Genomic DNA, 19,540 nt, shown 5'->3' with positions numbered 1-19,540 from the left:
AAGTTTTTAAGACTACACTTATTCAAACCCCCCCTTTCTAAGTGTTTTTCTATCCTTCAGAAAGCAGTTTATACAAAGAAGATAACAAAGTGATAAACAATAAACCAAATTTGTCGATCCTTTGAATCTTCTTCCCCCTTAATCTTGAGCCAGATTAAGGTCTTCCAAGAGCTTCACTTTGATCCCTTTCTGCAGTGTCTTGAATTGCTTGAACACTTGTTCTTCAATCTTCACACTTAGCTGGATCCTTGATGAAGCCTCTTGATAAAAACCCCCAAAATTCACCAATCTTGGAGGACAAAACCCTCAGATTTTATTCACCAAAAACCCCACAAATATTCACCCACTAGGAATCTTCAATTCCGTTCCATGGACGTTATCGATCTTGAACGCAAACCCTCAACGCAAAAATGATTGTGTGTAGTTGTGTTGGAGTTGTGTCGATGATCGAAGATGAGAAGCCTTTGTGTATCTTTTAGTTGTTGGTGTTGGAAAGACAATAATTAACATGAAGGAATATATATAGGAGTTGGGTTTGTGATGTAGGAAAACACATATGATTTGGCAGTTTTTGAGCAGATAGGTTGACCTGTTAGGTTGACCTAACAGATAGGTTGACCTATTAGGTCGACCTAACAGAAGCAGATTTAGTTGAGTTGAAATTGTTCCTAGTTAGGTTGACCTGTTGAAGATTTAGGTCGACCTAAAGTCAGTTGCTGCCAGTTAGGTCGACCTGTTGAAGGTTTAGGTCGACCTAAAGTCAGTTGAAATACGTTTTTGGGACATTTCTTCAGTTTAGGTCGACCTAGGAGTGTGGGTAGGTCGACCTAACAGTGACATGTGTAAATTCCTTCAGTTTAGGTCGACCTAGGAAGGTGAGTGGGTCGACCTAACAGTGGCATGTTTGTATCTTCTTTATTTGCCTTAATTTGAGTCGACCAAATGATGCACTGGGTCGGCCTAGTTGATGCAAAACCATATGTTGAGTAATTTGAGCTTTATAGGATAGCCAATGCTTGCTTTTCCTTGAGTCATTCACTTGTGCTTTTGTTGTTTGTTCACTTATGATGTTTGCCATGAATCGAAAACTCCTTGGTGAGTATAGGCTTGTACTTACATACTCCCCCTTTTTGATGATGGCAAACATTTGATTTAATGGCGAAAGCTCCCCCGTACTAAGCTCCCCCGTACTCAGCTCCCCCACTCAGCTCCCCCGTACTCTCAACACATCTCCCCCTTTGACAACATCAAAAGATAGACAACATGAGAATAGTAGAAGAGAGTAACATAATAATTTTAACAGAAAGATATCTTGCATAGCATAATAGTAAAACAGTAGAGCATAATATCCAAACATATTCAAAATACAACCAAGCGAACAAAATATCCAAACAAAACAAAAAATATTCAGTAGGTCGGCCAAAAATGCTTCAAATGCTTGAAATGCAATGGAGATACTTATGGATGTTGGATACATGCTGATTCTACTTATTAGAATGCCCAAACATGGTATGTTATGAGTAATGATGATCAACATATACATGTAAATGAGATATATGGAGAAGCATATATGAAGTCACTATAAACATGTTAATTGATAGCATATTATAGTATCAATAATATTTTTGGAAGTGAACAACAAACATGTTACCACTTTCTCAATTTTCAGGTATCTCGTCATCATTGCGTAGAGTGGAGTATAATCCTCTTGTCAATGTGGCACGATCCTGATTTGATGATGAATTGCCTTCATACTAAGAGAAATGTTAGCTTGGGCATAATCAATATATAAAGTAAAAGAAATAAAATTAAGTGAATAAACGCATTTAGCTCAAATTAGAGATATCTAGTATCCCTAATTCTCTGCGAATGGTGAAGAATTGCTCGGTTGCAAGAGGTTTGGTGAAAATATCAGCTAGTTGCTTCTTGCTTTCTATGTGTTCAAAGATAACTTCTCCTTTTTCGACATGATCTCTTAGGAAGTGATTCCTTATTTAGATATGCTTGGTTCGTGAGTGTAGAACTGGATTCTTGCTTAAATTTGATAGCGCTAGTGTTGTCGCACATGATAGGTATACGATCAAGCTTAATACCAAAGTCGATGAGTTGTTGCTTGAGCCATAATATCTGAGCACAACAGCTTCCGACAGCTACGTATTCTGCCTCAGCGGTAGATAATGCAACTGATACTTGTTTCTTGTTGTGCCAGCTTATCAATGAATTTGAGAATAGATGACATGTCCCATTGGTGCTCTTTCTGTCGGAGAATCCCACCTGTCGCTACCGCGAAAAAATGGATCAGAGTCGCCACTAATATATTTATCCCATAAGGGAAAGGAATATCAGAAAACCTAACTCAGAACAAGAACAAGGTCTTTCGACCAGAGAACAGGGCACGGGAGTCGGTTACGCAAGGGGAAGGTGCTAGCACCCCTCACGCCCATCGTACTCGATGGTATCCACCTATGTTTGTTTCTATCTAAAGGGTGTCTATGTCTAAAACCTAAATGCGAATGAATGCAAAAGAAATACGGGGAAAAGAAGGAATTATTTACAAGTGTGTTCGCTTAGGCCCCGCGACCCAATGCCTACGTATCCTTTTCAGGAATCAGAACGACCGTAGTTCGGCTCCATAGTTTCCATTTGTTTTGTGTTTTTTAGTTGAACAGAGGTTAAGGTCACAATCCACGATGCTCGACCTTTGGAGACTTATACGCCTAATTTTGGAAAGGACTTAACTTGTTCTTAAGCGCCTAACAAGGCAAAAGAGAATGAACTTGGGTTTGTGTTTTTTATGTAACTACATGATGAACAAAACCCAATACAAGGTTTCGCACCACTTCATCACTTTGTTTTAATTCGAGCCTTTATTAAGTGTTTTGAATGTTTTTGGTTGGGTATTTTTTAAGGGAATTTACTTTGCGATTCGAATCACATAAAATGTATAATGATCGAGAAGCAGATTAGGGAATGAATCCCACTCACTTCTATCCCATTATATAATGTTCAAGAAACAGATTAGGGAATGAATCCCACTCATTTCTATCCCATTAATTAATGTTTGAGAAACAGATTAGGGAATGAATCCCACTCATTTCTCTCCCATTAAGTAGTGACCGAGAAACAGATTAGGGAATGAATCCCACTCATTTCTATGCCACTAAGCGATTGAGAAACAGATTAGGGAATGAATCCCACTCATTTCTCTATCACTTTCTTAATGTGATTCGTATCTTTATTTATTAGTGTTTTAAAGTTGAAAAGAAAAAGAATGAACAAAGGGGAACTAACCTATTCTCTAATCTAAGTTATTCTAATCTAAGTCTAATGGCCCTAAGGTCAAGGATAACTATCCTAACCTATCTCAATTCCTCTTAACAAAGAAGGAAGAGTCTAAGGGAACATGGCAAAAGAATGGAGTTACAACTCCAACAAGATGAGAAGAGAGCCCTAGGGCAGTAGCAAATCAAGGAAATAAATGTCCTAAATCAAACACAAAAGCCATATGGCACCACACAAAAATATTCACAAAGAGTTACCAAAGTATCGCATAAATCGTCACTTAACAACTAGCGAACAAACTTCCATTAATCGAAACAAAAAGCAAATGAAAACATGAACAAAGCTTAAAGTCAGTAGCAATTAGTTCATTTATGGGTCCAAGACCTTGTACCAATCTATGTTAGTCAATTAACTTGAAACAAACAAAGTTCTAGCAAAACTATACAAAACTAGGTCAAAACTAGTTAATAGAATTCAAATTAGGAGTGATGTTAGAAAGATGTGATCAAATGATGGAAGTCAGTAGCTAATGACCTCTAAAAGGTGTCTAAGCAATCACAAAACAAGTCAAGAAGTTTCATACAAAATTATAGGTCATTCGGACAAATTATGGTACAATCGTTAACCAAAGGTGAGTTATTTACAAGTAACAAAGAAAAATCAAGTAAAATAAGAAAACATGACTTGAAAAATTCAACTCCAGGTCTTAGGACCTCTAAACATCCCTACTTATATGTACAAAAAGAAACTAAGTCAATTGCATAAAGGTAAAGCAAATTATAGGTCAAATTCGCATGGTTATCCGTTTAGGGACACACATAAATCGGGTATAGAAAATCTAATGAAAACCTAACCAAAACATAGAATTAAACTTTTATTTTTTTCACACAATATGGTATATGAGTCTACTGATATCACACAAAAAATGGCAATTAAATTCTACTCCTAAGGTATTAAACAAAATTAATTTGCAAAACCGATTGAACTTAAAAAACACAATGAACACACCAAAGAAAATGATTTATTAAAACAACAAACTAAGTTCTAAAAATCTAACAAAAATATCAAAAATTTCTACACACATTATTCTATTTAAAACATATTTTTATTGATTTTTTATTTGAGTGGAAACAGATTAATGAATCAAAAGTTATGAAGAAAACAAAGTGAAACAATTTCTAACAAGAAAGCCTACAGGGGGTGCATTAGCAAAAGCCTAGTGAACTATGCTCTAATTAAAAGGCGCATCTGGGCCTATTACTGGGGGTGCAGGAACCAATCCGCATTAGGCCTATATCCAAACGCAGCCCACTGTATACATTATCCCATTATTCCATTTATTGAATTTATTTAATATCAGCATGTCATTCATCTAACACATGATTTTACAAATTGAAACGTGACATGAAAAAGCAAACTTAGCATATCAATTGGGCAATACTATACTTAAGTCATAAAAGACAAAAATGAATATCAAGAGCCAATCACAGCGTGACAACGCACCACCCCAATGATTTGAATAAAACAAAAACTGAAATGAAGCACCAATAGGAACACGCCACCTAGCTAACGGAATAAAACTAATTAAAGAAAGCTCAGACGCCGGAGCTCCGCTCCGGTCGTCTTCTACGATCACACAGGCGGCGGCGCCAAGCAAAAAATACCAGAACTGTAAAAAGCTGATACCTTTCTACTCAAATCCTTGCGTAGATCACGAATATGAGATTAGTTTTCGTTAATTCTTCCCCCATGAACCAAACCGAACACCACATTCAAGCCCTAATTTCTATCATCTTCACCAAAACGCAAAGTAAACACCTCAACACGATCCTGGTAACATCTAAAGCTCGAATACGTAATTCAGACATTCCAACAGGCATCAATTCAAAAGGAACCGAAATCAAACTTTACATTGCAAATGCAACACACATTGAAAACATGGTGGTTCTAGTTGTCCTAACCCAATCCCTGATGACGGGTTCCAGGCCTATTCATGCTTCTAATGCCATGGAAAGAATCACTTACTTGGAGAAATATTGATCAAGATTTGAAGATGAATTCGATTGCTCTCTTTGTTCTTTGAAGGAGATAATGATGATTATAGCAGCTTGTTTCTTCTTTGAAGGAGAAGATGATGATTATTGCAGCTTGATCTTAGTGGTGATGCTTGATGTAGAGGTGATGAAGATGATGATTCTTGATGTTCGTCATGACTGTTGATGGTGGAGATGAGATGTAGATGGTGGTTGAAAGGTGATGAAGATGATGAAGAGGGAAGATTGGAGGTTATGGAAACGGTTATGGAGTTTGTTAGAGAGAGAGTTGGAGTGTGGTGAGAGTGAAAGTGAGAAGAGATAAGAGAATGAGAGAGTGAGAAAATTCTGGAAAAAAAACGTGAAAAGCTCCCTCGTGTGTGAGATGTGTAGAGTTTTTATAGTGAGAGTGTGGCATAAGGTGTGGTGTAGCTCATGTGTAGAGGATTATTATTCAAACACTTAATGAACAAGTTTGCTCTTTGTAGAAAGTTTTTCTACTGCTTTTTATGTGGCACGTGCATGGCTTGGTGATTTTCATATTTATGTGGTGGTGTAGTAATGTATGGTGTAGTGTGTGTAGTGAATCTCTCACGTGCTCTTTGTATGTCAGCTTCTTGCATGGGCTATTATGGTGAATAGTAGTATAACCAATCTCCTGCATGTGTTGTAACAATAAACAATAATAATGCCTTTTGTTCCAAGAACAGTTCGTACAGCTGACTTTGAATGCCCACAGCTTCAAACATGGCTCACCATTTGACTCACTTTCAAGTTCTATGGGAAGAGGAGATGGAGTAGAGAAACTTTGGTGTTGAAAGGTATTTGGAATAGTGGCTGGAAGGATGAGAATAATGATCATGAACATGAGATATTACCCTGGTGCTAGGACCGTATGCGTGCATGCCTTGCTTGACTTAGAATTTTGACCAATCAAACTTTGGGTCAGAGCATGACTTTGAGACATTGCAAATGATTATTCCCTAGTCCAAATATCGTGATAAAAGCATCAATGGAAAGAGAACATGGCCCTGAATGGATTGATATCAAATATAGGCCTTGGAGGATCTTATAATTACTTAAAAATGGACTTGGAAATGGCCCACCACATGTTCGACCAAATGCTACGCGCGCGACCTGGAACCCTGCCTAGCCTTTTGCCATGGAATACTCTTGCATGGTCACCACTTTGACTCTTTGTAACTCGTTCAATATGCATCCAATTCCCATGATCTTTTGTTCATTGTGTAAAGGGCATGGAGAAGAAGCTATTAATACCAAGTTCACACTTTATGGGTCTTTGTGCCTCTCCATAATCAGCTTTAAGGTTTGCACGCCACATGTTCGATTAAATGCTTGCCCGTGACCAGGAATTGTGCCCAGCAATATGACTTGAGCAAATGTGATTCTTCAAACTTTGTACTCTTGTAGCTCACTAACCATGCTTCAAATGAAGAAACTTCCAACTAAGAAGTTGTTCAACTCCATGAGATATGCAACTTTGATGTTGAACTTGTCTTGAAACAATGCCTCTTGACACGTGTAAAACAGACCTGAAACTGACTGGTCAACCAATTCCAGAAAAACTCCAGATTTTTCTAAGTGTGGAACTTTTCTTTAATGGGATCTCCAATCTTTCTAGCTTTGTATCTTTTCAACCATGATTCAAATGAGAAAGCACTGAACTATAAAGTTGTAGTGTGCCATGAGTTGAACAACTTTTATGTTGACCTTGTTCTGAGATTTTTCCATTATCCACATGTAAATCAGCCATGAAGTGAGCTAGCCAACCAAATCCAAATCCTCAAATATTTTTCTAAGTATTTTTCCTTTCCATTTATGGAAGTTTCACATTTCAACTAACTTTCCATATTTGGCAACTTTGGTTATTTTCTTGATTTTATTTATTTCTTCGATTTTCTTTGACCGATTTTCCACCAAAAGTCAACAGTTGACAGTTGACTTTGACTTTGACCAAAAAGTCGACTTTTCTGATTCTTTCCAATTTCAGGTGAATTTCCCGATTAATCAGCTTCTGATCCAATTCTCAATCAATTTTCAACCAAAGAACTCCAGTGAATATTTCTTCAAGACAACCACCTTTCATACTCAAAATCACCTCATGATTAAATGTCGACCAAAAAGTCAACTGCATTGACTTTGGTCAAAACTTTGATTTAGGGAGACCAGATGAACTTCAAGCTTATATTCTTCAATCAAAACCTTGAGTTGAAGCTTATGAAACCCTAACTTCAGGATGAATTCACTGGGGCTGATACCATGTAATCAGACTTCAAATCTTCTTTTATTTCTGAACAGGCCTTTCCAAGAGGTTTTCTTAATAAGAGCTCTTCTGTCACTTTTCTTGACCATTAACTGTGATATGGATGAATGTAATGGATGAATGACTTATATGAGATGTGCACATGAATGTGATATGAATGCCAGTCAGGAATAAATAAATGGGCAAATTTTGGGGTGCAACAGCTGCCCCTATTCAATCTTCTTGAACCTGAATGTACAAACATCTTGGGTTTCGGACATTGGAGGTATAAGTGGATTGAATACCCAAAAGTACCATCAAAATTTGCATTCTGTAGTAAAGTAAAGGTGTTGAATAGTATCAAAGGTGGACCAGACAAGTTGCTAACCTTAGTTAGACTTTGAAAAGATTGCTATCCTTAGATAGACTTGAAAAGGAGAGTGCTAACCGTAGTTAGACTTGAAGAAGAGGCGACACCACCGTAGCGTGACTCCACAAGGAAGAACCATCCTTAGACGACTCAACCAAATTGCTAACCTTAGTTAGACTTTGAAAAGACTGCTATCCTTAGATAGACTTGAAAAGGAGAGTGCTAACCGTAGTTAGACTTGAAGAAGAGGCGACACCACCGTAGCGTGACTCCGCAAGGAAGAACCATCCTTAGACGACTCAACCAAATTGCTAACCTTAGTTAGACTTTGAAAAGACTGCTATCCTTAGATAGACTTGAAAAGGAGAGTGCTAACCGTAGTTAGACTTGAAGAAGAGGCGACACCACCGTAGCGTGACTCCGCAAGGAAGAACCATCCTTAGACGACTCAACCAAATTGCTAACCTTAGTTAGACTTTGAAAAGAAGACACAACCGTAGCGTGACTCCACAAGGAAGAAACCATCCGTAGACGACTCTACCAAATTGCTAACCTTAGTTAGACTTTGAAAAGAAGACACAACCGTAGCGTGACTCCACAAGGAAGAAACCATCCGTAGACGACTCAACCAAATTGCTAACCTTAGTTAGACTTTGAAAAAGAATGCTAACCTTAGTTAGACTTTGAAGAAGATTGCTAACCTTAGTTAGATTTTAGAAAAAGGAGGTGCTAACCTTAGTTAGACTTTAGAAAAAGGAGGTGCTAACCTTAGTTAGACTTTATTGAACACGGCAAGTGGAAAACTGACCAATGAAACACGGTCTTAACGAGGACTAACTTTGCATTCAATCCACCTTGGAGGAAGAGGACAAGACTTCTTCTGGGAATACATTATTTTGTGCCTTTGGAGCACATACAAACTGGCTTATGCATTGATGCATGTTTGATTTTTCCATGGCGTAATGCTCCATATTCATGGACATGCTACGCTTTTTGTAGATGCAATGTGAATGCGATGATTACTATATGCAAGAGAGGATGAATGAACATCGGAGAAAGTCTTTTGTCTGATGAACTCTGTGGGGATTCTTTTTGACTTTCTCGACCTGATGAGGCCACCAGATGGTTCCTTAGTCAATCTTGGTATGTGACTTCTGCCTGGGGATGCCTTGCGCCCAAGGGCGTCCTGAGAAAGGTCCTGATATAACTCTTGAGAGACATGGATGTCACCTAGCTTGATAATCTGGAGATCGCACCTCCCCTTCTGAACTCCCATATACTCGTCAAAGACCAAGGGACCCTAATCAGCATTGCATAGCACTCAACTCTTAAATGAGAACTCCCGGAGAAATAAACTCTGGCATCTGCATAAGGGGAAAACTTTCGGCTCTATCTCAGAAGAGATGCATGATTGATCTTTCTTGAAGCGCAAGTACTGGCATCTGACCATGCTGGATGATTGGAGATTCCTGCAAAACAAATCAAGCAAATATGCCCCAGGTATGATGGTTCTACCTCGTCCACCATCCCAAGTACTCAAAATCTTTAAGCAACTCTATTTGTTTTAGCTCATGTTCCTTTTGTAGGACTTCGATGTTAGAAATGCAATGCTTACCAAAATAATTGGACGCTTTTGTAAACAAAACAGTAAAAATAAAACAATGTAGGAATTTTGAGTGAAATATCTTTTTATTAATGAAAAGAAATGCCTAACATAGGCGGGTACACCAGGAAGCGGCCCCTTAAGGAGGTGGCCACCAAAAAGGAAAACAAATAGAATTTACAAACATGGCAACGTAAGAAAAGATTCCATTGGGTTCCAATCTTGCTATGCCTTGCAGATCTTCGATGTTCCTTCTGCTTTGCTTTCCGAAATGGATGAACGGATTGATCCTTTGCCCTTGTGAGCCCTCCAATTATGGTGACTAATTATGCTTGAGGATCTAATGCACGACGCAGTCATTCGCTTTTTGTCCCTCTTTTGCCTGGACCGCCCTTTCGGGTTTTCAATCCACCAGGACCCTTTTTTTGCCTAAGTCGCCCTTTCGGGTTTTCAACTTAGCGGGTGTACTTTATTTCTTTTTCATTCTTTTTCCTGATCTTTTCCTTTTCTTTCATTTTTATTTTTTTGATCAGGTTTATGCGAAGTATTTTTTAACTGCGTCGGCGTTCACGGGAAGTGGAAAGTCCTCGCCATCCATAGTTGAGAGGATCATGGCGCCACCTGAGAAGACTTTCTTTACAACATAAGGCCCTTCGTAATTCGGAGTCCACTTTCCCCTAGGATCGTTGTGAATAGGCAGGATCTTCTTGAGCACAAGGTCACCAACCTGAAAGTGTCGAGGTCGAATCTTCTTGTCGAAGGCTCTCTTCATCTTCTTTTGATAGGCTTGCCCGTGGCATATGGCTGCTAGTCTCTTTTCATCAATAAGGTTTAATTGATCAAATCTGGTCTGGACCCAATCAGCTTCACTGAGCTTCACATCTGTTAATACCCTTAATGAAGGAATCTCAACCTCAACCGGAAGAATCGCTTCCATGCCATATACCAAGGAGAAAGGAGTTGCCCCTGTGGAAGTGCGCACCGAGGTACGATAACCATGTAAAGCAAAGGGCAACATCTCATGCCAGTCCTTATAAGTGACCACCATCTTTTGCACAATCTTCTTGATGTTTTTATTGGCCGCCTCAACTGCGCCATTCATCTTTGGCCTGTACGGGGAGGAGTTATGATGCGTGATCTTGAAGTCCTTGCACAGTTCCTTCATCATCTTATTATTGAGGTTGGATCCATTATCAGTGATAATTCTCTCAGGAACCCCATAACGACAAATTATATGGTGCTTGATGAAGCGAGTCACTACTTGCTTGGAGACATTTGCATAAGAGGCCGCTTCAACCCACTTGGTGAAGTAATCAATGGCAACAAGGATGAAACGATGTCCATTAGAGGCGGTGGGCTTAATTTCCCCAATCATATCGATGCCCCACATAGCAAATGGCCAAGGAGATGTCAACACATTCAGAGGAACCGGAGGTACATGAACCCTATCTGCATACACTTGACATTTGTAACATACCACCACATGGTTGAAACAATCATGTTCCAAGGTAGACCAATAATAACCTGCTCTCAATATTTTCCTAGCCATGGTGTGCCCACTTGCATGTGTACCAAAGGATCCTTCGTGTACCTCTTGCATGATCTTTGCTGCTTCGTGTCTATCCACGCATCTGAGCAACACAGAATCAAAGTTCCTTTTGTACAACACACCTCCAGCAATGAAGAACTTGGCAGATAGTCTCTTCAGAGTTTTCCTATCTGTGAGGGAAGCACCCTCAGGATACTCTTGGGTTTCCAGGAACTTCTTAATGTCATAAAACCATGGTTTCTCATCAGGCACATTATCAATGACGCCACAGAATGCAGGTTCATCCAACCTTTTGATCACAATTGACGGCGCTTCATTGTCCCATTTGACTTTGAACATGGATGCTAAAGTGGCCAACGCATCAGCCAAGTGATTTTCCTCTCGAGGGATGTGATCGAAGGTGATCTCATCAAAGTATTGAGCCAATTTCACCACATGTTCTCTATAGGGAATCAAGTTGGGGTGGCGTGTTTCCCAATCTCCGTTGATCTGACTAATCACCAAAGCAGAATCTCCATAAACTGCGAGATTTTTAATCCTCAAATCAACGGCCGCCTCAATACCATATATGCAAGCCTCGTATTCAGCCACATTATTAGTACAATCAAAACAAATCCTGGCCGTAAATGGAATATGAAAACCTGTTGGAGAAGTAAGCACAGCCCCTATACCATTACCCAATGCATTAGAGGCACCATCGAACACGAGCGTCCATCGCGCCCCTGGTTCAGGTCCTTCCTCTTGATCTTGACTTCTGGAAGTTTCTGCCACGCACATTATATCTTCATCAGGAAACTCAAAGTACATAGACTGGTAATCGTCCACGGGTTGATGTGCAAGATAATCAGCAATCACACTACTTTTAATGGCCTTCTGAGTAGTGTATTGGATGTCATATTCTGTCAAGATCATTTGCCAACGGGCAATCCTCCCTGTCAATGCCGGTTTCTCAAATATATATTTGATTGGGTCCATCTTTGAAATCAATAAAGTGGTGTGAGTCAACATATACTGTCTCAGTCGGCGAGCAGCCCATGCCAAAGCACAGCAAGTTTTCTCGAGTAGTGAGTATCTTGATTCACAATCGGTAAACTTTTTGCTAAGGTAATAAATTGCGTGCTCTTTTCGACCGGACTCGTCATGCTGACCCAGCACACACCCCATTGAATTCTCGAGGACCGTCAGGTACATAATCAAAGGTCTACCTTCCACTGGAGGCATGAGGATTGGAGGCTCTTGCAAATACTCTTTAACCTTGTCAAATGCCTTTTGACAATCGTCATCCCACTTTATTGCCTGGTTCTTTCTCAATAACTTGAAGATAGGTTCACACGTGGCGGTAAGGTGTGAGATGAACCTTGCAATATAATTTAACCTTCCCAAGAATCCACGAACCTGTTTCTCGGTTCTCGGCTCAGGCATCTCTTGTATAGCTTTTACCTTGGCGGGATCGACCTCGATACCCCTTTCACTTACAATGAAACCAAGCAACTTTCCTGATCTCACTCCGAAGGTGCACTTATTGGGATTCAACCTTAACCTGAACTTTCTTAACCTTTCAAACAATTTCTTCAGATGAACCAGGTGTTCTTCTTCAGTATGGGACTTTGCAATCATGTCGTCCACATAGACCTCAATTTCTTTATGAATCATGTCGTGAAACAAAGTCACCATGGCTCTTTGATAGGTTGCCCCAGCATTCTTTAATCCAAACGGCATGACCTTGTAACAAAAGGTGCCCCAAGGCGTAATGAATGTTGTCTTTTCCATGTCTTCGGGCGCCATCTTTATTTGATTGTAACCAGAAAAACCGTCCATGAAGGAGAAAACTGAGAACTGAGCAGTATTATCTACCAATACATCAATGTGAGGAAGCGGGAAATCATCCTTCGGGCTTGCCCTATTCAGATCTCGATAGTCGACACACATTCGTACCTTCCCATCTTTCTTAGGTACAGGTACAATGTTGGCGACCCATGGTGGATAAACTGTTACAGCAAGAAAACCTGCATCAAACTGCTTCTGAACCTCTTCTTGGATTTTCTTGGACATATCAGGACGTGTTCTCCTGAGTTTCTGTTTGACGGGCGGAGAATTTTCTTTAAGGGGTAGCCTGTGCACAACAATATCAGTATCTAATCCCGGCATATCTTCGTAAGACCAGGCGAAGATATCAGAATACTCTTTCAACATTCCGATCAACTTTTCTTTCACACCCTCATTCAAAGAAGCCCCTATTTTAACCTCCCTTCTCATCTCTTCGGTGCCAAGATTCACCGTCTCAATAGGCTCTTGATGTGGCTCGATCACTTTCTCTTCTTGTTTCAACAATCTGGCCAACTCATCAGGCAATTCACAATCTTCTTCATCCCCTTCTTCAGCGGTGTAGACAGGATTGTCAAAGTCATAACGAGGCATAGCAAGATCGTTACCAACAGAATCTGGAGGAGAAGTTGATCTGCATGAATTATGATTTATGCTTTATTTTAGAGTAGAGGGAAGATGATGAATAAGAGACGTTGCCATTTTTATTTTTTTTTATTGATTATAAATGTAAAAGTAAAACAATGAAAGACAGGGAACAAAATATTTGAATGCAAAAACGTCCTTTTATTAATGATTTTAACATTGAAAAACAACAAATGAGGCCCTACATGTGTTCACTGTGTCTTGGGCAGAACACAGGAATTATTGCATGATAAACAAAAACAAACAGTATTACTTTTGATCAAGAGCAATTGAGATGATGTCTTCAGATGACCAGTTGAGAAGCTTCTGTCCCGGGACACACGGCTTGATCCATTCTTCAATGTCATAATCACTATCCACATCATCATCAGCAGCGCAAACATGATCCTTGACGATGCCAGCACTAGAGAACTTGATCGGAATGAAGGTTCCGGGCTTCTTGGAGGCCTCATTAGATGAACTCTGACCCAACTGATATCCAATCCCACCCTTATCCTGCTTGATTGGTAGATCCAAGACTCGGCCCCATCCTTCAGGATGACCAGATTCAACCACAGCTTTAGCTTCCTTTAGTGAAGACATGGGGGCCCCTAACTTCTTATTTTCAACATAAGGGATCTTGATAGTCTGGACAGCCTCAAACGCTTGACAAGGTGTTTCGTGGACCTCCCCTTCCACATCAATATATTTGAAAGACGCAAGATGGCTTACCACATGCTCTTCCTCCCCACATATTGTGACTATCTTCCCTTGAGTGGCGAATTTGAGTTTCTGATGCAATGTGGAAGTCACGGCCCCAGCAGCATGGATCCATGGACGCCCCAGGAGACAACTGTAGGCCGGGTGGATATCCATCACAAAGAAAGTAATAGTGAAGAGTTGAGGACCTATCATCACTGGTAAATCAACCTCCCCAAACACCGACCTCTTTGAGCCATCAAAGGCTCTCACAGTTAATTCGCTCGGTCTTATCTCAACACCAGAATAGTCTAGCCTCATTAAAGACGACTTTGGTAACACATTCAAAGAAGATCCATTATCAACAAGAACACGAGATAATATAGTCCCCTTGCACTCCACAGATATGTGCAAAGCTCTATTATGTTTTCTACCTTCAGAAGGCAAATCTGCATCAGTGAATCCCAATCCGTTTCCAGCATTGATATTAGACACAACCCCTTCAAGCTGATTTACTGAGATCTCAGGAGGGACAAAGGCAGTGCCTAGGAGTCTCAATAAAGCATTTCGATGCGTCTCGGAGCATAAGAGCAACTGTAAGATCGAGATCTTAGATTGAGTTTGACTCAGCTGGTCAACCACTTTATACTCACTCTTCTTGATGATCTTTAGGAACTCTTCCATCTCTTTGGCCATAGTATCTTCAGAGTTAGAACTTTGCCCCTGATCCACCGTATCTTCTACCACTCCTTTCCCTTTTGCTTGAGCTGGAGCTTCTGTATTGTCATCGCGAGTACTCTGGGGAGGATTGAAAATACGACCACTTCTTGTCATTCTTCCGATGCCAACGACATTATCAACATCTTCTTTCTCAACCGGTGCTTTAATCTCATACTTGGCCCCTTGGTAAAAAACTTCTCCGCCATAATTCCATGGGATTGCTTTCTCACTAGTATACGGAACGGGACCAGGTGATGTAATAACCAAAGGAGGTGCTCTAGCAGGAATTGGGATTTTAGCAGGAGTGTAGGGGATGGACGCCACATTAATTTCATTCTCAAATACCTCGGGTCGTCGTGTGCGCTCAAACTGTAGATACCCACTATCTATCAACTGTTGAATACCATTCTTCACTTTGTCACAAACTGAGGAAGTGGCCATGCAATCATTACACAATTCTCCACAACCAGCACATAGACCCATTCTCAATAATTCTACTTTCAGTAAAGGCAACAGAGAGCCTAACTCAGTCACGTCTTTAACCAAACGAGTATCTTCAACACAATCGAGGGCGTTTGCAGCATGAGACCCATGAGGGGGCATGGGATTTTGAACAACATTAGGCCCTGGAGTAGGAGTGAACTCGATGGCTTTGGAGTCGAGGAGATTTTGAACCTGATACTTCAATGCTTTGCAGTTTTCAATGTTATGCCCGGGTGCTCCAGAGTGGAATTCACACCTTGCATTAGCATCCCAATTAGGAGGCAACTTAGCAGGAGTTGCTAGAGTTCTCAATTGTACCAACTTCAAGTCGAGGAGGTATGGCAATACTTGTGCATATGTCATCGGGATCGGGTCAAAAGTTCTCTCAGGTGCCTTTGGTTGATACTGGCGCGGAGTATACCCTCGTTGCTGATGTTGCTGAAATGGAACATTCGGTATAGTCACGGCGGCCACTTGTTGATGAGCCTGGCTTTTGCCTTTACCATAATAAGCAGCACTCGTCTCACCTTCTCTTTTCTTGGCAAACCCGTTATAAGGTTTCTTTCCAACAACCCCAGAGGAGGAACTAGCGGCACTCGGATTCTGAATTCTACCAGCCTTGATACCACTTTCAATTCTCTCACCGATCATGACCAACTCGGCGAAACTCGAGGATGCAGAACAAGCAGAATAGTATTGACCTTCCAAAGTATTGGTGAACAGGTCCATCATTTCTCTCTCCAACATAGGTGGTTGAACTCTAGCTGCCAACTCGCGCCATTTCTGCGCGTATTCTTTGAAGGACTCATTAGTTTTCTGAGATAGATTCTGCAATTGAGTGCGATTGGGTGCCATGTCAACATTATATTGATACTGCTTTATGAAGGCATCAACCAAGTCTCTCCAGCTTCGAATACTAGCTCTTTCCAGCCTCATATACCATTCCAAAGATGCCCCAGTTAGGCTATCTTGGAAGAAATGCATCAACAGCCCCTCATCCTCGGAATAGACATGCATCTTGCGGTAGTAAGCTCGGACATGGGTCTTGGGACAAGTATTCCCCTTGTACTTTTCAAAATCTGGCACTTTGAATTTTGGCGGCACACGGACACCAGGAACCAAACCCAAGTCATTAATGTCCATACCGAGTCCTTGGCCTTCCATGGCCCTCATCCTTTCCTCCAGTCCTCTGAACAACCTTCCAGCATCATGTGGAAATCCCAACTCACTTTCAGGAAATAGATCCTCATGTCGATCTTCTTCCAACACGGGGATGGCAGCAGCTCTTCTGATTTGTTGTGTGGCTTGTCCTTCAGGAATGGGCTGGGGAGGCCCGTAAGGATTACCTTGATTAGCAGCAGGAGGAATTACACCAGGTCCTCCGATCACAGATTCACCATTGACACGAATATCAGCCGGGTTTCTTTGCGGGGGGTCCGCAACAACCTGAGCAACTGTGTCCATCCTGATTCTGAGTTCTTCTTGGCGATCAGCCATGTTTTGCATGACTTCCATGAACTGAGCCATTTGAGCAGTAACCTGAGTTCTCATCTGGATAAGATCGTCCCTTAACTGATCCATTTGCAGTGAGTGATTAGCCCTTGTGTAGTAGCGATGTGTAGGCGGAGGTGCAATTGCTGAAAGAGAAAACCTGATCAGTCAGATAAGAACACCATCTGATGTACCTGTTTGTGCATGATGTGCATGAGGTGCATGTGTGCATATGATGTGAGGTGCCATTTTCAGAGTATCCAAAATATTTAATATTAATCAAGAATGTTTAACAATGTGACAAAAGATAAGCATCAAGAGGAAACAAAAAGACTCAAATTTCATTAATAATCTCTTTTTGAGTTTGGGCATACCCATACATTGACAAGATAGTTCAAACAACAGAAAAGATAAAGGACCCCATCCAACAAGCCTGGTGGTGGTCGCGAAATATAAGCTCAAACACTAATCCATCTGGGTGTAAAACAAAGGTCCTCCTTGTTTAAAGTGCTCGTCGCTCCACTTCTTAGTTTCATCAAACATCTTCTTAGTCACTTCTCGGTCTCTTCCTTTGACAAAACTTTGAATCACCACATCTTTGCGAAACAACTGCCCATCTAACATATCACAGTGGGCCACCAAGCTCTCACATCCTTTGCAATCAGGGAGGGTATTCTTTTCAGATGTACTTTCCATTTCTGCTATCTGGTTTCTGAGCTTTGCATTCTCTTCTGTTAGTCGAGCGGAACGGAGATGACTACCTTTGAGTTGTGTCTCCACGGCTAACCTTTGAGTAATTTCCTCTTCAAGCTTCTTCTTGATTGCTACCCTCTGAGTGGTTTCCTCTTCAAGCTTCTTTTTCAAACCCTTTACCTCGGCCCTAGCCTCTTTCTCTACTCTGAGCTTGTGAGCCCTTAAATCTTCTCTGTACTCTTGCTTGAGCTTTTCTTCTGCTTTCTTTACCGCTTCTTCTATAACCCTTTGATGGTCCTCAATACGAACAGTGGTAGCTCTTTCACCCTTTTCAGTTCTAGCCCTTTTTTGAACTCTGGAAGATCCTCCTTTCAACATTTTAACCTCATGTGCTAATTCAGCCCTTTTCTGATCCACCAAGAAGTACTTTATTTTAGCGTCTTCCCCTTTTTCTCGCAACCTGATATTCTCCACATGTACTTGGTTGTACTCCTCAGCTGGTACAGTGGCAGTTAAAATCTCAGGTGGTTGTTCATATAGAGGGCTAACCTTCGGGAAAGGCAGCAGGCGCTCCTTAACTCTTTCTTCAACCCATTCAGTATAAGCTTTCTTAGCAATGGCATTCTTTCCCCCCAAGGTAGTTCGGTCTTCTGTATGAATTTTGTTCCACGCACTCCTCACTTTCTCCAAACCTTCTGGATCGGTTCCTTTTTCAAAACAAACGGACTCAAATATCTCTTTTTCCAAAGGCTTGTCCTTCAGTGCAAAACCCAACTGGCGCAGTGCTAGCTTCGGATTATAGTTGATAACTCCTTTTGTCCCTATGAGAGGAACATTGCCAAAACTTCCACATCTGGTTATAACTTGCTCGATGTCCGTTCGGAGGTGATACCAAACAATATCATTTGCAGTAAGTCCCATAATCCTTTGGGGCCACTTTTGTGAATCTCTTGTAGTGACAAATGCTCCGCTTTTAGGCAAATGTGAAGAAAACCATTCGTACAGTATTGGCAAACAACCCCCAACTGATCCCTTTTTTCCATACCTAGAATGGATGGCATAATAAGTGTCGGCCAACAGAGTGGGTACAGGATTTTGATCCATGAAGAGACAAATGGCAGTGAGATCAACAAAATTTGGAATATTCGGAAACATCACTAATCCATAGATCATGACGGCCAGGAGAGCATTGAATTCTTTCCACTTTTCCTTATCAGCAAGGGTTTCAGCTTCCCTCATCAGAAATTTCACATAGAATCCATGGGTCCCACCATTAGGCTTCCAGTTATCCTTAACGTCCTTCATGCTCAAATAAAGAGCACCAGCAATGCGATCCATTTTGGGCTTCTCGGGTGCACACACAAAAGGAACCTTATGTGGAACTTTGATTTGAAGAATGTGTGCATACTCTTCGAGGGTAGGGGCTAGTTGGTAATCTTGAAAGGTAAAGCAGCGCAGCTCAGAATCATAAAACTGAAGAAGAGTGTAGAGACCCCACTCATCAATACGAGTAGTTAACATAAGCAGAATGTGGCCATAAGTCTTTCTGAATTCATCCAAATTTTGCCCAGTAACTCGGGTGCTCAATCGAACCAAAGGTGTTATATCCTCACGGTAGAAACTGCAAGAGAAGGTATGCTTCGTAGTCTTTTTGTTGACGGTCACACTGTTAGCCATTCTTGATGAGAAGTGTTGACTTTGGATACCTGAAAAATGGCATGCATATGAATGTTAATCTCTTTTCTCTTTTTTCTTTTTTTCTTCTTTTTTTTTTCTTTTTTTTCTTCTTCTTTTTTTTTTTGAAATTAAACATGCTATGATGATTATGATGCAATGAAAGATCCTCCCCACATAGGAGAAGTGTATGTTTCTTCTGAACAGGATTGGATGTTGCAGGATCAAAAAT

General features: G+C 40.8%; 2 protein-coding genes across 2 annotated transcripts; both read right to left on the bottom strand.

The window, feature by feature from the left end:
• Positions 1 to 10,086: 10,086 nt before the first annotated feature.
• On the bottom strand, positions 10,087 to 17,031 carry LOC131659289 (uncharacterized). The gene is made up of 2 exons (XM_058928501.1): positions 13,823 to 17,031; positions 10,087 to 13,558 (listed from the first exon to the last, which is right to left on the bottom strand). The coding sequence occupies exons 1-2, from the start codon at positions 17,029 to 17,031 to the stop codon at positions 10,087 to 10,089; spliced, it is 6,681 nt and encodes a 2,226-aa protein (XP_058784484.1).
• A 375-nt stretch (positions 17,032 to 17,406) lies between these two features.
• LOC131659288 (uncharacterized) lies at positions 17,407 to 19,311 on the bottom strand. Its single transcript, XM_058928500.1, has 4 exons — positions 19,006 to 19,311; positions 18,095 to 18,924; positions 17,815 to 17,989; positions 17,407 to 17,772 (listed from the first exon to the last, which is right to left on the bottom strand). Exons 1-4 carry the CDS (start codon positions 19,309 to 19,311, stop codon positions 17,407 to 17,409), a joined length of 1,677 nt encoding a protein of 558 aa, XP_058784483.1.
• Positions 19,312 to 19,540: the final 229 nt, after the last annotated feature.

This window comes from Vicia villosa, linkage group LG3 (assembly GCF_029867415.1).
Source record: "Vicia villosa cultivar HV-30 ecotype Madison, WI linkage group LG3, Vvil1.0, whole genome shotgun sequence".
Classification (NCBI taxonomy): domain Eukaryota; kingdom Viridiplantae; phylum Streptophyta; class Magnoliopsida; order Fabales; family Fabaceae; genus Vicia; species Vicia villosa.
The sequence above is the reverse complement of the archived record's forward strand: the minus strand, read 5'-3'. Positions and strand labels throughout refer to the sequence as shown.

Coding starts and splice junctions, on each gene's coding strand:
- LOC131659289 (XM_058928501.1), bottom strand. CDS start 17,031: ATGGATCAGTTAAGGGACGATCTTATCCAGATGAGAACTCAGGTTACT. Junction 13,559..13,822: donor TCAATTGCTCTTGATCAAAA/GTAATACTGTTT, acceptor TAATTCATGCAG/ATCAACTTCTCCTCCAGATT.
- LOC131659288 (XM_058928500.1), bottom strand. CDS start 19,311: ATGGCTAACAGTGTGACCGTCAACAAAAAGACTACGAAGCATACCTTC. Junction 17,990..18,094: donor GTACATGTGGAGAATATCAG/GTTGCGAGAAAA, acceptor AGGATCTTCCAG/AGTTCAAAAAAGGGCTAGAA. Junction 17,773..17,814: donor AGAAAGAGGCTAGGGCCGAG/GTAAAGGGTTTG, acceptor GAAACCACTCAG/AGGGTAGCAATCAAGAAGAA.